Source organism: Typopeltis vanoorti, chromosome 4 (assembly GCF_054136105.1).
Source record: "Typopeltis vanoorti isolate ZY-2024b chromosome 4, IOZ_Tvanoo_1.0, whole genome shotgun sequence".
Taxonomy (NCBI): domain Eukaryota; kingdom Metazoa; phylum Arthropoda; class Arachnida; order Uropygi; family Thelyphonidae; genus Typopeltis; species Typopeltis vanoorti.
In genome coordinates, this window is record NC_143552.1 from 32089807 (window position 1) to 32108755 (window position 18949).

Here is an 18949-nt window from a genome sequence, read left to right on the forward strand (position 1 = left end):
AAGAGTTTTAGTGTGGACAAAAGCTTGTCGTTTTAATATTAATGAGTGCAAAGTATTGCAACTTGAAGCAGGGATGTAAGGCTGCATGCTATAAGGGTGGAAGTAATACATTCAGGAAATGGATGTGGTTGTGGTCTACCCATCATGCTAATGCCACTGCTGTGATAAGTATATATTGATAAATAAGAATAAGGAGTAGTTGTGCCACTATTCAGTATGACACATAGTGCTAGTTAAGTGAAACCTACTATGATGAAACTGCTTACTCCATGGAGATTGCTATAAAATAATAAAAAATAATGATTTGTATCATTTTTAAAAGTGTTTCAGTTTAACTTGGTGCTAGTTACCCCTAATAAGGAATGCTTTAGAAATAAACTGAAAGTATAGCAAAAGACATGCATATGTCACTCTAGCATATGGAGGTGCTAGAGTGACACTTAGTGAAAGGCCATTGAAAGGTGCTAATGAAAAGAAGTTTAATTTTGTAGTAAAGTAGTGATCAGAATAGTGCAGGGTTCCCAAACTGTGCACTGCGGTGCAGCAAAATATTCCAATATTTTGCTGCGGTGGACAGGGAAACAGTGTTAGTCCACATGGTTTTAGAATTGGACCATCAATGTGTTGATGCAATGATAGGAAGAACATCTAACAGACACTGTACAAGTTTGATTCCAAGATTTGAAAAGATGTGCATTGAACAACAGGTCCCACTAATTACGAGTTATTTATTCAATGATTTGATTGTTCAAAATATTCTTATTTTATACTTTTTTACATAAATTGTTTGTAAATTTAAAATATATATTTCATTTATTTTTTTTTAACTTAACCAACCTAACTGCACCAACTGTAAACTGCAACTGCTAGGTAGGCCTACGTTCTGACTTGGAGCGCTGTGGTAAAATGCTGATACACTAAGCATGCCGTTGTTATGTCGTTACTTTTCTTATAATAATTTACTTTCTTTATGCATTTACCTCTCTACAATAACTACAAGAATTACAAAATTTCCCTGACTCTAATATCTGTATCACTTCTTACGTGTTTATTCTATAAGGAAAGCAAATTCTATATCTCTAGCCGATTCCTAATTTTACTCACATGCTTACCCTGACTGTTAAAGGTTATTCCTTGCTTAAAGAAACGAATCCTCTAATTTCTTTCTGGGGCTGTCTCTTCTTCGAATATTGACAAATTTGTTTTTTAAAGCTGCGCCAGCCAATATCTTAGAATAGAGGGGACTCTTATTCAGGGAGACTTTTTCCAGACTTTTGGTGCACATAGGTGAATAAATTTAGTGCTTAAACTCATAAATTAAACGCTTTACTGTGGCTAAGTAAATTCTGGTTTGCAGTCGTAACTTCTATAACAACATGCTATACCTTTCTTTCAACCCCCCCCCCCCTGAGGCAACTCATGGTAAAGGTGGACCAAGCTCTCATCACTCCTTGTCTTAATATTTCCCATAATGCAAAGCAAATGTATAATGCTATGCATTAATGGAAGGGCCATTACTCCACCACGAGTTGCCTCAGTCCTGAAGATACTTCAGGTGCAAACTTTGTTTGCTTACACTTGGATAAAGGATTAAACTAAATTTATTATAGTCTAACCAAGTGGGGAAAAACTTCCAGCATCTTTCTCTAAATCCAGAGTAATTTAATAATAAGGTGGTACACCTTTTGGCAACTCATATAGGTAAATATATGACTTATCCATTGCTTCTGCCTTAGTATCACCACTTCTGGGTCTGGCTCCCACTGATGAGACTTCAATAAAGGTTGAAACCGGTCTGGGTAGTGGCCCTTCCCTTAATGCATAGTATTATATATGTCTACAAGGAGATGTGCTTTGCATTATGAGAGATATTAAGACAAGGAAACTTCCAAAGTCCAACTCCGCAAAGTCAGTTGTTAATAATAATAATAATGCTTTTTTCATCGGTTTGGTATCAATATGTAAATGATGTCTTCATAGTTTAGATATCCACCTATAACTTCTCCATTTATGAAGAAATTCCATTTCCATAGAAATCAAAAAGAAAGGCTACCTTTTTATTTCTCTTAATACCATATTCAAGGAAACCAGAATTAAAGGGAAACATTATATTTCAATATATAAAGGGGAATGAAAAAAAGATTTTCACTAGCTCCTATAATTTGGTCCTTCCACTTCAGTCAAAAAGATTGGCACAATCAAAACATTAGTTCGTGGATATCTATATTTTCTGCTGATTCAGAATGAGATTAAGGGATGAACACTATCAAGAAATCCTTCATGAAAAATGCTTAGAAATCTTCATCCCACTCTCATGAAGTCAAAAAGAATTAACAGTCTCAGAGTGATTTCTAAGAAAACAAATTGCCTTGCTATTTACTTTTTTAAAAGTCAACAAAATTATCATCATATGTTGGCATCTGCAAGATGCTGTGCTCTTGTGGTCTCTCATACTTCAGGAAGAAAAGAAGATCTGTAGCATTACTTGATTCCAATTGCTAAAACTAGATCTTGTATTTACAATTTCAGAGGTCAGGTGCAGCTAAATATGCATTCTAAAATGGTCAACAACACTCAAATTTTCACAATTAGAACAAGATAAAATTCTGAATTTATGAGGTAATTCTATTTGAAAGTATTTAAAGAAATATGTGAAGCATATGGACAAATTTTAATCATGATGATTAAAAACAAACCTAAATTTGAAAGATTTAATTCTGAATTCTCATGCTGGTCATTCGTATGAATTCCAGATTCTATCCCCAAAATGTATGGATTCATAGTGAAGAATTTATGGAGACACCATACGTGTTAGAATAATTACTTTACTTAACATTAAGAAAGTAACAATTGACATTCTGACCTCTGTATTGAGGTCGTCATCAGGAAAACATACATATATACAGGATACAAGCTACATGGCACTGCCCTATACAAAAGTAAGATGAATCTAAATGTTTGCTAATCATTTACCCTGGCCTGACCTCTAGTATAAAAAATAAAAAAAACAGAACTACATTAAGCAATTTCTAAAGTCCTCTCGTACTGAGATTTTCTTCTGTCTGGGGTTGTTCTGGTTCCAATATGGATTAAAGATGGGTCCTCCACATTCTTGGAATAATTAATCCATTTTTGTTCATGGAGATTTGACTCTCCATAATCCATGAAGATTTGACCCACAAGCAATGCAGCCACAATGGTAACATGAAAATATGTGTTTCTATGTTAATTAACTGGCTAGCCTATCTAAAATGATGCAGAGACAGCAACTTGATAAGCTTGAAAAATGCTGAAATTATCCAAATCTGAACAAAAATGGTGGATTATTCCAAGAATGTGAAGGACCCATCTTCCACTCATATAGCAACCAGAACAACCCCAAACAGAAGAAAATCTCAATACGAGAGGACTTTAGAAATTGTTTAATGTAATCAGTTGTTTTTTTTTCCCACCAAAGGTCAGGCTAGGATAAATGATTAACAAATATTTAAAAATGGGCAGTGCCATGTAGTTTGCATCCTGCACACATATATTTTTCCGATGATGACCTCAACACAGAGGTCAAAACATCGATTGTTCCTTTCTTAATGTTAAGTAAAGTAATTATTCTAGCATGTGTTGTGTCTCCATAAATTCTTCACTATGAATGCTGACCACTGTGTAACCTTAAAAGAAAGAAATGGTGTATGGGATACTACAATAGGACCAATAATTAAGTTTATGTCATTATTAACTTTATCAACAATTTTCTTCTGAAGTAACATATTTGAATTAACATAATCTGACTGAACTAAAGTGTTGGAATTAATCTAATTCCAAACTATGAATTTGACAATCCTCGCATTTGCCAGCCTGGTTGGCCAAGTGGTTAGCATATCAGCAATCCAGCCAAAAGGCTGTGGGTTCGAATCCCACCATGGGCATGGATGTTTGTGCTTGTCTGTGGAAATACTAGTGGTGGTGGTGGTTGGCAGTAGATGGCTAGATTGGTGTAGTCACGGTCAGTTGGTGGATTGAGCGGTTGAGACAGGGTTTGTAGAGCAGGTGCCCTCCCTCGATGAGTCTTTGGACTCCCTGGAGGTGTCAAATAATAATCTCTTAAGGCATACCAACTGCACAAACCCACCCAAATTTCCTACCATCGAATAGCTGTTTTGCTAATTTTCCTTTACCATTCTGTTTAATGATCATACACCTTAGATTAGCTATCCTCACACATTCTTGAATGCTAATAATGTAAATTCCTTTTTTTTTTATATCTTCATTTTTAACTTGATTCTGCCACTGATGTCATCTTCAATCCCTGAATTTTTCACCAAACTCTTACTTGTGGTCTATAATTTCTGATTAACCTTTTATTTCTAACTGAACTTCTGATAAAGTTATAAAAGTGTCTTGTATATTGCTAGTTTAGCATTCAGTTTAGCTTAGTTTGGGGATAATTTCTCTTTGTCCATATAAATTTCTATAAATGCTCCCAATCATGATTTGCTAGCTACCATGTTGCTACCCATTTTCAAACTTAATTTGCCATCTTCATAAAAATCTTTAATATATTTTACATCTATAGATTCTCAATTGAGAAGACAGTTGATATTTTTCATGTTTCAACCTATTTTCACTTATAATATTGTCTTCCTCTTGCCGATTTTCAGGAAATTTGTTACGCCAGTTATTCAATTTAGTTAAAAGTCTTAAGGACTGATTTTATTTAGGATAACATCCTCTACATAAAGTAAAGAACTGGAATTAACATCTCCAATATAGAAATCAGATATAATACCACTCTCCTTCATAACATAATTCATATACAGATAATGAATAACAGTGGATACTGCAAGCACCTTTCTTTTATACCAGCTCAAACAATCTTTTAGCATCTCCTTCAATCCTAACTGCTGACTGACAACTTTAACACAGGCTATAATATATGTCATTTCCCAAGATCACAAAACTTAAATGCAAATCCTGTTATATTCTTGAGAGGCTATCCTGATAAGCCCAATTTGGTCTTATAAATTTACTTAGCTTCTTTTCAAGAATCTTTTCATACTTCTTAGATAAAATACTGTATGGAAATTCCTCTATAATGCAGAGTGTGCATATATCAAAGAGAAATGTAAGCAGGAGCACAAATAATTAATACTTTGGATAGAAAAAGTTCTCAGATGCCTGAAATGTGACAAGGCAGCTGAAGAAGATGATATTCAACCAGAATGATCAGGATGAATTCTGGACTGGAGTAGCATTCTTATAGCATCCATCTATAAAAGGGAAATAAGATGAATATGAGAATTACAGAATTTTTCCTGCTGAATTGTGGATAAGATTCATGCAATACTACTTGATTCTAAGAAAACCCCAAGTACTGTATGGACATAATTGGTGTTACTGAGTCAAATAATACAAACAGATGAGATTATGATAAATAATAAATATAGAATATTCTATTCAGGTAGCAGTGCTCTGAGAAATGAAGGAGTACTGATAGTATTCAACTCAAAACACAAAAGGTAAACTTTTTGATTGGTAAGCAATTTCAATTAGTCGTGTGGACAAATTTCAAAATGGGAAATGACCACTGGAATTTAATTTGTGCCTGTGGTCTCACAGAAAGTTTTACTAAGGAAGAAGTGGAGATTTTTTTTTTAATCATTAGAGAAAGCAACTGACAAAGAAAATGGAAATCTTTCATTTCTTTTAGAGACATAAAAAGCCTGGTAGGAAATGAATACTAGACAAACAAAAATGTTTTGGGAAAATTTGGAGAAAAAGCAAAAGCTAACAATAATGGTAAGTGCCTGCTGGATTTCTGTTCAGGACAAGAACTGGTCTTTACTAGCCATGTTTCAACATAAGGATGTGCAACAAATTCACATGGAGAGATGACACAAAAAAAAACTCATCAAATTCCTGCCATGTACCCTCAAGGGGTGTACAGGATATGATAGTACTACATGAAAAAAATTACATCATTACTAACTTCCTATCTACAATTTTCCTCCAAATCGGTCTGTTACTTGTCAAGACTCCAACATTATCAAATCTTATATTTCTATTGTCTAAGGCACTTTGTACCATATCAATCCACCTATATCTTGGTCTTGCTCTGGGTCGTTTTGCTGCCAACCTGGCAGAGAACATTTGTTTTGCTAATCTTTCTTTGCCCATTCTGTAAAAAAGTCTGACTATATTACTGTTGAAAGCACCATCTTCATGCTGATTCAGGACAAAGAGAATATAGGGTATTTGAAATATGAAAAGAAAAACAACTAAAAAAGTTTTAAAAAGAATTATTAAAGTCAAGCATCTTTTAGAGTTCACTTGTAGACTCAACCATACAAATATTATTGAAGAAAAAAATAAAAGATTTTGAAAATGAGAATCAAACCTTGGAGAATGGTTAGCAGACTCTAAAGAAAATATTGATTGATTGATTCAGCTAGGAAGGTGTGTGGTAAAGTTGTCTGCAAGGATAAACATCAAACTCTATGGGTGACAAGAAGTTATAGTTGTAGAAAAGAAGAAAGCATATCAAAAGTTCCTAACAGACAGCTGATGCACTGAGAGTACAAAGAAAAATCTCTAATATGTTTCAGTAAGGAAATACCGTGAGTAGACATAATAATTAAAATATAATAACGGAATTAACTCAAATAAAATATTATTTATTAGTAGAATTTTTCCTGAGTAGCATAGGCATCTTCAGTACATGTATAAAGCTAATTACACAATAACTGAAAATTCCAAAAGGCACCACCTAAGTAGCTAATGCAAGATAACTAAACAAGGTCGATAAAATTCCTAACTTATTAAATAAAAAAAAATTAAATATATATATACATACAGGGTGTTCGGGATAAATTTGACAGTTTCGTAAGGAAAAAGAAAATCTTCTTTGTATCTATTAAATTTAATGAATTGACAAAAAAACATTACAGGCAGAGTTAATTACAATACTATCAACAAGATTTACTCAAAATAACCACCATTAGCATCGATCACAGCTTCAATTCTGCTTCGGAACCTCGAACAAGCTGATGCTACAGTCTCCCTGGGAAGGGCCGCAAAAACTGTTTTAATTTTATCCATTAACTGGGCTTTTGTATTACTGGAAGTGCGATTGGTGTCTTTTTCAACTGCGCCCCATACAAAATAATCCATGGGGTTAAGGTCTGGGGAGTTTGGAGGCCAAACATTTGGACTGGTGAAGTCGTAGAAATTTTCAGACAACCATTTTTGACTTTTCCCAGAGGTGTGGCAAGGGGCCAAATCCTGCTGCCATACATACGGCCTACCATTGGCTACCCTTGTTATCCAGGGCTTGACTACAGTTAGCAACTCCACGAACAAAGCCCGAATTCCAATGCCAGGGTTCTTCAACACCTGTTCCTGCAGATTTGCGAGGAATTCTGCTGTACGAACGCAATCAGATCGTCTGCTAGGGATCTTTCTTCTTGCTACATCCTCGTAGTCACCATTGCAAGTCTCTAGTTCATGCCTGATTGTTTTTACTGTATTCAGGGAGCATTGGGCAGCAGTCGTAATATCCTTATTTTGATGGCGGGCACGAATCATCATGATACAAGTTATTCTCTTCCATGATTCAGGTGGGTTCCAGCTATCATCCTTTCTGACATCTTGTATATGAATGAAGAAGGGTCCAAACTTTTAAATGAAGAGAAGTGTGTGTTAATACATGTAACTTACGGAAAAATATAATTAATTATAAATATGTCAAATTTATCCCGAACACCCTGTACAATTAAAAAAAGTTAGGAAAGATTAGCTGATTTATAAAGTACTATCTCCCACAAAGGGGATAGATGTAAACCATCGAATCTGTTTAAGTTAGGAGAGTGAAGTAAAGTTTCACATGTTTCTTTATAAAGCTGTTCCATAAGGAACCGACTTTTGTGAAGGACTCTTATCTTTGGTGAAACTGGTATTAATCATTTTATCTAAGACTTGCCAAATTTCTTCATCTAAAGAGTTGGGGAGATCCATGAACAGTTCATAACATTGTAATGTTATGAACAATGTTATGTATAATATTATTGGTATGAATAATGTAATGTTATGAATTACAATGTTATGAACTGTTCATGGACTCTTGTCTTGTTCCAATGAACTCTATGTCTTGTGTTGATGGCATGTTCTGCAAGTCCAGACTGTTCAGGTTCAAGGTATTGAATATAAGACTGGTGTTCTTCTAGCCAAATAAAGGCAGATCTTCCTGTTTGTCCGAAATAAGATAATCCACAAGAGCAAGGAATCCGGTAGACACCTGGATAACTGAGATGTGGTCGCTTGTCCTTTGGAGAAGTGAGACAGGTGGAGATTTTTCTGAATGGTCAAAAGGCAACAAAAATATTTAGTGGTTTTAAAACTTTTGCTATGAGTTCACTAATGCCTTGCACATAAGGGATAGGAATACACATTATTTCTTTTGTATTTGAAGAGGAAGACATATCAAAACTACTTAAAGCTATTTTAATGAAGGAATTCTTATATCCATTAGATAAAAAAGAGGAAATAATATACTGCAATTCTTTCTGTAATTGATAGTCTGAAGAAGAAAAGGAGTGGACCCAATAAACCAGTGTTTTAATAGTTTCTGTCTTTTGAGTGGGATGGTGATGAGATTCAGCATGGATATAATGGCAGTATGAGTCTTCTTCCTATAGACTGAGAAATGTAGGTTACCATCTGGTTGGTGAAGAATTAAAAGATCTAAAAAGGCTAACTGCTTATTTAATTCTACTTCTAGGGTGAAGCGCATTTAATTTAGAAAGAAACTGTTGCAGTTCATCAGAAGAGCCATTCCAGATAGCAAAAATGTCATCTACATATCTGAATCAATGAGTAGGTCTAGGAGAAATGTTGTCAAAAATACATTGTTCAAAGTGCTCTATAAAGAAGTTGGTGATAGTAGGAGAAAGAGGATTGCTCATTGATGTTCCTTCGATTTGTTGATATAACTTATTTTTAAAGGAAAAATAATTAGAATGTATTACAAAATGAAATATTTTTACAATGTCTGAAGGAAATTCTCATTGCAGTAATTCAATGCTCTCAGATAAAGGAACATTAGTAAATAATGAAACAACATCTAAACTAATCATAATATCTGAAACGTCAAAATGAAGATCCGAAATTTTATTTTTGAAATCCAAAGTATTTTTTATATAAGTATCAGTTCTTCTAGTTGAAGAAGAGAGTAAATTTGATAAGTGGGGCAACCTATACACTCTATAACTGGTCTCAAAAGAATACCTAGTTTATGAACTTTTGGAAGACCGTACAATCTAGGTGGATAATCGAAGGTGATGGCAAGCAGGTGATGGTTGATGATCCTGTACCAAGTGGTGAAAATTCTCTGTCACCTAAAAAACTTAGTTATGATATGACAAGTATCGTCATCGGAGTAGCTGAATTAGCTGGAAAAGAGACAATTCTGTCAATCCAGTTAAACGGAGAAAGTTCATCCTAAAGTAATAATAAATAAGCAGTTAGCCTTTTTAGATCTTTTAATTCTTTGCCAACCAGATGGTAACCTACATTTCTCAGTCTATAGGAAAAAGATTCATACAGGCCATTATATCCATGCTGAATCTCATCACCATCCCAGTCAAAAGGCAGGAGCTATTAAAACACTGGTTCATCGGGCCCACTCCTTTTCTTCTACAGACGATCTATTACAGAAAGAATTGCAATATATTATTTCTTCTTTTTTTATCTATTGATATAAGAATTCCTTCATCAAAAGAGCTTTAAGTAGTTTTGATATGTCTTCCTCTTCAAATACAGAAGAATTAACGCATATTCCTATCCCTTATATGCAAGGCATTAGTGAACGCATAACAAAAGTTTTAAAACCACTATGTGTCTATTCCCATTGTGGGAGATAGTACTTGATAAATCAGCTAATCTTTCCTAACTTTTTTAATTGTATATAATTATTTTTTTTAAAGTACCTTTTGGAATTGTCAGTTATTGTTTAATTAGCTTTATAAATGTACTGAAAATGCCTGTGATATTGAGATTGTATACCTTTTAGCAAGGTTGACAAGGTTGTATTTGATCATTTTGATAAGGTTGTACACCTTTTGGCAACTCCTATAGGTGGGGATGACCTCTCATTGCTTCTGCCTTGGTGTCTCCACTACTGGGCCTGGCTCCCACTGACGAGACCTCAATAAAGTTCGAACCGTTATGGGTAGTGGCCCTTGCCTTAATGCATAGCATTACACATATCCGCAAGGAGATGTGCTTTGCATTATGGAAGATACTGAGATAGGAGTGATGATAGCTTTCTCAACCTTTGCCATGAGTTGCCTTGGTATTGCACCACCTTAGCTCAGTCCTGAAGATACTTTTAGGCACAAACTTTGTTGCTCACACTTGGATAAAGGATTAAACTAAACTTATTATGCCTGTGATACTCAGGCAAAAATTCTACTAATAAATAAAATTTTAAAGGGAGTTAATTCCATTTGTATATTTTAATTATAAAAATCTCTAAGAGTTAAGCTAGATGTAAAAGTAGCTAAACAAAGTCATGGGAAGACTTTTGTGGGAATATGAAAGATGATTATCATGATGGTGGCAAAATATTCTGGAGACTATTGAAAAACTTCCAAATGCAAAAAAAAAAGAGCAGAGTGAAAGTACTCAGAGATGATAAAAGTTATATAAAAACTCAAGATAATAAAAACGATATTCTGAATGTCTGAATTAATTACTTTGAAAGACTGCTAAACGAAACAAGAAGTGAGAGAAGAGTAGTAGAAAATATTTAAGAGGAATGCAATCCAGAGAACATATTCATATTTCAGGTTAAAAAAAAAAAGCCATCAAAAACTGTCAAATTTGAGAAGGCAGCTGGAGTAAATAACAATTCAATCCAGAAATGCTCAAATATGTATGTATAAAAGTTTTCATTGGGTGTATCACATAATTCAAGAAGTCTAGTCAGACTGAATTCCAGATGATTGGAGGAAAACTTATGAGAAAATTACAGAATATTTTCATACTGACAATAAATTTAATTTAATCCTTTATCCAAGTGTAAGCAAACAAAGTTTGCACCTTAAGTATCTTCAGGACTGACTCAACTCATTGTAAAGGTGGACCAAGCTCTCATCACACCTTGTCTTAGTATCTCCCATACTAAGTGGGAGCCAGATGAGACCTCAATAAAGGTCGAAACCGGTCTGGGAGTGGCCCTTCCCTTAATGCATAGCATTATACATGTCTTCAAGGAGATATGCTTTGCATTATGGGAGATACTAAGACAAGGAGTGATGAGAGCTTGGTACACCTTTACAATGAGTTGCCTCAGTCCTGAAGACACTTCAGGCACAAACTTTGTTTGCTTACATTTGGATAAAGGATTAAACTAAATTTATTATAGTCTAACCAAGTGGGAAAAAACAACATTTTCATACTGAGTATTCAGAGAAGAATTATGTAAGCATACTTAAGAAAACTTGGAGAAGTTTTCCCCTGCCACAGTTTTCTGGGTTTGGGCCAAATAGAGCTTGTTACGATCAGATTTTCACTTTTGAACAGTTGAGAAATCATGGGAAGGTGACAAGGATCTGTACCTAAGTTTTGTGGATCTGAAAAATGAATGACAAGGCACTAAGAGAAAAGCTTTTCAAAATGCAACAATTATATAGGGCAAATGGAACATTATGCAGAGGAATACATCGTCTATATTGAAGTTTGTAAGCAGCACAGGAAGGTGGCCTGACAAAATCAGGTGAAAGGATGCACACTATGAAGGAAAGTGGCATTAAACCTGATGTTAGAATCAGAGATATCAAACTGCGTTTTCTGCAGGAGATGTTATACTCCTAAACAAATCCTGTGCAAGGATTTGTTTAGGAGTATAACATCTCCTAAACATCTCCTAAAAAAATAGCATCTATAACAAATTTGGTATGAAAATCATCAATAAAAAGACCAAAGCTAAACACACACACAAAAAAAAAGGGGGAGGGGGGCTGGAATGTAGAAAACTTTACTTGCATTCTCAATGGAGAAACTATGAAACAACATTTAAGCTATTTAGGCAATTTTAAGTGAAGAATGGCAAACTAAAGCTGGTATGGTGGAGAGCCAGATGAATAAATTTATATGGAATAAGAGAGAAATCAGCCAAACACTAACTCATGTTAGTGTTTTGGCTGATTTAATATGTGCCCTTGACAATGTTCAAGCCAGTCTTAAGCTATTGATATGAGAGTGGGGGGAGGAGAATTAAAGTACTTGATCGAAGACTATAGATATCATTGATATGAGAGTTCTGAAAAAAATTAGGAGTGAACAGATGGCATCAATGGCAGAATCATATTAAAAATGAAGATATACGAAACTGACATTGTTAGTATTCAAGGTAAGTAGAGCTAATCTAAGGTTTACTTAAACAGAGTGGCAAAGAATAGGTTAGCAAAAAAAGAAAAGGTTCAAGTACTTGATGCCAAGAGGGCAGGAAAAGAGCCAGAGGAAGACCACCTTCTAGGCAGATTGATTCAATAATAAGTATTACTCTAAAATATCAAAATATCAGATATGACAATAAATGGAGTGCTGACAAATAATAGACTAATTTGGAGAAAAACTACTGCTAGAAGATTAGTAATAATACAAACAATGTAGTACTATCATAGTATAAGAGATTAGTAATAATGTAATATGCAATAATAACAACAGATTACATTATCTGTAATTAGTAATAATGTAATGTGTGCTAAAACATGTAGTATTGTCACAGTATCCTGTACAACTATTAAGAGCACATATCAGGAAATTGATGAAGTAAAAAGGTGGGAGAGAAATTGAAATGCAGAGAAGAAAAGTTTGTCTTAAGGTCAATTAGGAAATGACTTTAAAACAAATTAGGTGAGAAAGCATGGGAACAAAACAAGATTTCCTTCATAACAGATTACATACGTTATGAAGGAAAGTGGCAATAAACATATGATTTAACTAAGCTGATATAGTAGGGAGTCAAATTAATCAATTTATTTATTCATATGGGGTTCCATCTTCTTTCTCCCCCATCCCTTTGGTGGGGGACAGGTTGAGCCCACCTAATGTGGGATTAAGTAGTGGTATCTTATGACTAAGTTCGTGTGTGTTCATGGGGCCAGTTTGCCTGTTCTGAGAGATGAAAAACCAGGAGTTTCCAGTTGAAAAAACCCTCCACCTGTGTGTGTGAATTTTTTTCATATGAAAACAGAGGAATAAAATCAACAAAACACAATCATGTTAGCTCTCACAATTTTTTGTGGTGATTATGCTTTGCACTACTAAGTAACACCATGTGGATGTAAAAAACACCACCCAGCTCTGAATATAGCAACCCATGGAAGAATACACAAAAGACACACACATACCTCATATCTCTCTCTCACCCCAGTATACCCAGATGCACTGCCGAGTGTGTATCATGCTGTTATCCCAAGTGCATGTACTTTTCTTGATAAAAGTATCCAATACATCATCCCTAACATGAATAAGGAAACCTCAGTATTGAGGAGAAGCCTAAAATAAAACATTTTTAAAGAAACAAGAGTCATGATATTGCAAAAGTAACCAGCCTAAAGGAATCATTCACACTGCCAACCATTAAAGACAACAAATCAAAAAATAAACTTGTTTAGCAAGAAAACTGCAAGTGCTGCAAAATCAATTAAAACAAGGCCTAAAGAAATAGGAGAAACATATTTATTAAGAATTTAGGATGTTCAAAATTTAAAATTGTGGTAGAATTTGTTTGATTTATTATTATTTTTAGTGTATTACTTATGAGACTGCACAGGTTTTGAGTGTTCTGCCTACCTCTAGAAGAGGATTTGAATAAACTAGACAAATGGGCGAATGAATGAAGTTTTTAATGCAGCAAAATGTAAAGTCTTGAAGTTTGGGATACATCGATGGGAGGCTGCATACTTGATTGGAGGAGCTATACTGGAGGAAGTAGGGGAGGCAAGAGATCTGAGAGAGATGACTGACAGAAAACTGAAATTCAGGGAACATATTGCAAAGGTGGTGAAGGTAACCCAGAGGACCTCTGCAATACTGAGAAGGATGCTGACCTGCAGAGATAAAAGAGTTATCGTTCCATTGTATTAGACCCTGATCAGACCACACTTAGACTTGTTCTCAAATTTGGTCCCCAGGATTTGAAAGAGGGGGGGATAAATTAACTGTGGAAAGGGTACAGAGGCAGATAACCAAGATGGTTTCAGAACTGTAAAATGCTAGTTATGAGGATCAGCTGAGGGAATGTGGACTGCAGAATTTGGTAGATAGAAGAAGGAAAGGTGATATGATTGAGACTTTTAAACTGTTGAGAGGTAGTTACAGGATTGACACTGGGGAGTTCTTTCGTTTGGTGGAACAGCGGGAAGGGGCAATGACAAGGAGGACCATCCCTAAAAGTTGCAAAAGGAAGCTGTGAGCAAGAGAGTGAGGAGTGGTTTCTTTACATAAAGAGTGGTTGAACTGTGGAATGCATTGCCTGATAGTGGTGAGAGCAAGAATGGTCAATGAGTTCAAGAAGAGTGGTATGATAGACTGTTTCCTAGGAAGGACCACCCACAATGAGTCTTTTGACTACATGGAAGCCTGAATAATAATTTATTGCACAAAATTCCATAATGTAATGCTTTTTTCAGATCATATTCTCAATTATAGGAGAAATAACTGTATACAGACAATATTTACAAAGAATTCATGTTATCTATTCCAATGTCCTATTTTCAGATTTGGTATAGAAATTCTTAATATCAAACTGGTCTAGTTGAGGTTTAACATTTATCAAAGATCTGTTGAATGTTAGCTGGTTGCATCAATATACAATCATGGTACTTTTTATGCTGGTTAAGTCATCAAAAACAAGGGTTGTTTCTGTTTAAGAGATGGATTAAATTTCTTGCACTTTGACAACGTGTGCCTTCCATGACAGGCAATGTGAAGCTAAATAAATATACTGACCTGTGAATGCAAGTTTCTGGTAGGCTGACTGGTTCCATTAGTAGTGTATGTTATTAATGCATCCAAGAACAAAAGAAAGAAGACATTTTTGCTAGACTGCAAAAATGTCATCTACAAAGAGAAACTATATGTGAAGTTGTAGGGAGTATGGTATAGAAGAGATGATTTTCAAAATATTCCATTAAGTAATCTGCTAATGAAAAAGCAATGGGATTATGTCTAATGGTTTTCCCAAATTGCCTGTACATCTTGCTTTACCAAGTGAAATACCTAGAATTGAAAGCACATCATTTAACATCTTCTAGGAAATCCTGTCATAGTAAATAAAGAGTTTTCTTGGCTATACTTGTGAATATCACATCAAAAGAAATCATTTCAAAGGAAGTCACAATTACTTTTCTCTTTAGAATCACATATATAAGATCTAGATCAGGGAAATTTTGAAGTGATTAATTTTATTCCTTGAATACAATTGTGAATTTCAACTGAAACAGAAGAAAAAATAAGTATCTAATATATAAGTTAATTTTCCAGTAAAATAATTATTAATCTACACTTAGATAACTAAATAAATGTTAAATGCTCCACTCAGTAATTGCACACTTTATAAAACCATCAAAAAAAAAAAAAAAAAAAAGAAGCTTTTTCTCCCTCCTTTCTGTCCCAAAAAATCTGGTTCTTCAAACCAACCAACCACAGCTGCATAGTGGATATTACACTATTTACTCTAACAAAATAAAACTTAAAAAAAAAAAAAACCCTTAAGTACTGTATATAACAAATAATTACATTTTCAATGTATCTTCATACCTTTTCTTGTGCATCTGTTGGTTTAGCTTTGCATAGATTTTTAAAACAGGTTGGCACAATCGGAGACTTTGTATGGCTTGAGTAATATTATGCTGGATTTTTCTATGTTCTACTAGTTTTCTGGCCTTATCAATCACTGTTTGGGCTGCTTCTTGAAGCTCTTCATCAGTGTGTAATACTTCATTCTATAGTTGTTTGAAGTAATTAAAACTATTTAATCAATGCCTAATTTACTCATACAACAAAGTTAAAAAATTATTTCTGAGAAATGTTCATAAATCCATAGAAAAATTGATTTAGGAATAATCAATATATAGTAAACCACTTTCATTTATAACAAATTCAAGATGCAAATTTCAACTAATTAATTGTTTCTGAACAAGTTCTGAAGTCTCAAGACTCACCATAAGAGATAAGTATACCAATATCCCTTCTTTAAGTCACTCTCTTTAAGAAAACTTACCACACACACACACTCCTTGTTTTCCATGAGAAAAATCTACTACTTATAATCTAGATCCTTACGTCTGAGAACACAGTCTCTTACAACACTATGTTATGACTGTCGTCCCTCTCAGTTTGTCTCTATCATAGTGTGGTAGCAAAATTACAAGCTTCACCCTATTGCTCTTCTTTTTTCCTTCTTCCAATAAAGATTTTGGGTTTGAGGCTATTTGGTGAAAAGACATGCTGTTAGGAAGCACCTGAAAGATGGATGATTTTTGTTGATTTATTGCATGTTTTCTTAGATTTATTAGTGTATTTTTAGTATATTATTGTAGTATTTTAGTGTATATATTGTACTACAGCAATTAATAACATAAATGTGGAAATATTATTAGTTTTTTACTACACTTACGAATGGTGCCAAAAACTTGTTACAACAGGGTTGGATTTAAAGTTCAAGTAAAAGGTCTTACTACTGAGGAAAACATGTATCCCAATCAGTAAAAGCATTGTTGCAGTGATAATGATAATTTATCCGAGGATAATCTAACACTGGAAATATCCCGATTAAAAGAAATTATCAGAAAATCTACCGAAGAATTAGAAAAAGTGGAAAAACGTTTAACAAAACTTAGGGATAAGAAAGAGGATCTGAACAAGAAGGGGCAGGAAAGCATTGAACTTGGTAATCACAATATTAATAACAAGGTAAGTCAATTAAAATCTAATAAAAAAAAAAGAGATAATATGTATGGGATGGTGATTCAATCTTAAAATTTGCACTTGCCGAGGGAGTCACTACTTCTAGTTTCCTGGGGATGAAAATGAAAGACATGACAAACATAATTGAAAAACAGAAAAGTAAAAGATCCTAGTAGGAACTAATAATAATTTAAGCAATGACAAATATAGTATGAAAGAAAATATGTGTTGGAAGAAGGAGAAAGAATTGTGAGAGAGTAAAAATGGTACATGACATAATTTCATGCTGGCTGGAGGCATCACATGGTTAAACAAAGTCCCCCCTGTTGTTTTTGCCAGGGAACCAGGTCAAACAGTGAAAAAGTCAACTACTGGAATAAATCCTGAAACACTTCAACTCAACATCACAGTTCAAGATCAGTACTATCAATATTAGAAGCCTGAATGGCAAAGAAATGGAGCTGGCTGAGGAATTAGATAAGTACCAGATCAACATAATAGCAGTGACTGAAACAAAAAGACAAAAACTGATTAGATCTTTCTGAGCAATAAATATATAATGTTATATTCAGGCAATGACAATCAAGGAAAAAAAAGGAGTAGCTATAGTATTCAACACTAAATACGAGGCTAATCTTCTTGAATAACATGCAATATCAAGTAGAGTGATGTGGACAAATAACAGAATGGGGAACTGCACGATGAGACTTATTTGTGCCTATGGTCTCACAGAAGGTTCTACTAAGATAGAAGTGGAGGAATTTTCTGAGGCTTTAGAGAAAGCAACTGACACAATGAAAAAGGAAAAGTTGGTCCTTTTCCTTTTTCATGTTGGAAATCTAAATAGCAAGGTAAGAAATGATTGTCAGACATACAGAAATGTTTTGGGAAAATTTAGAGAAAAGAGCAAAGCTAATAATAATGGCAAATACCTGTTGGATTTCTACTCAGGATACGGACTGGTTATTACTAACACAATATATTGATAGTGATGTTTTCTCCCTGGTGCAGGACACTGGAGGGTACAGGAGATTTGAAATTGGAAGTTATCACCATTTAGTCTTGAGCAGGATAAAATTTAATTTCATATTGAAAAGAATAAGAAAGAAAGTTTTAAAGCGAATAAAAGTTGGGCAGCTCTCAGATATGAACCGTAGACTGAAATACACAAATATTATTCAAGAAAAAATGAAAGAGTTTGAGAACAGGAACCAAACCTTGGAGATTTAGTGGCAAATCCTGAAGAAAACACTGACTGATTCAGCCAGAGAGGCATGTGGTGAGGTTTCGGCAAGGATAAAAAAAATCAGAACTCTATGGTGAACACAGGAAGTTAAAGAAGCAGTGAAGGAAAAGAAGAAACCATATCAAAGGTTAATGGCAAATAAATCAGCTTATGAGCTTAGAGAATACAGAGACAAATGTAAGAAGGTTAAACACTGTGTAAAACTAGCTAAACAAAAGTCATAGGAAGACTTTTGGTAAGAACATAGAAAATAAATATCAAGAAGGTGGCAATATATTCTGGAGGTTGCTGAAAAAGCTCAGAAATGGGGGAAAGAGTGCTGTAAAAGGAATTAGAGATGATAATGGTGACACGAAAACTGGTGAAAAGATATCCTTGAAGTAAGGAGTAATTACTTCAAAAAACAGCTAAATGAAACAATCAGTGACAGCACAGTGGTAAAAACACTGACTAGGCATGTAATGAGGAATACATATCTATACTTCAAGTAGAAAAAAGCCATCAAAAGCCTGAAATGTGGAAAGGCAGCTGGAGTAAATGATATTCAACCAGAAATGCTCAAGTATGGATGTATAAAAGTCTTGCAGTGGCTGCACTGCACATGTGTGGATAGGCTTATGTGTTCGTCAGACATGTAATAGATTTCAAGGTATGATATGAACACAGATGGATAAGAAAATAACTATTTATTAACTTAGAAGTTAATATTTTGCTGGTATTATATCCAGCATCTTC

The 18949-nt window shown here is 34.4% G+C and overlaps 1 protein-coding gene across 3 annotated transcripts in view; it reads right to left on the reverse strand.

Moving 5' to 3' along the window:
- The window catches only part of Sec15 (exocyst complex component Sec15), a 499079-nt gene that overhangs the window by 408521 nt on the left and 71609 nt on the right, over positions 1–18949 (reverse strand). For all 3 annotated transcript variants that reach the window (XM_090391741.1, XM_090391739.1, XM_090391740.1), the window contains exon 3: positions 15820–16004. In XM_090391741.1, the coding sequence (XP_090247867.1) occupies positions 15820–16004 (185 nt within the window). The remainder of the gene's footprint in view (positions 1–15819; positions 16005–18949) is intronic.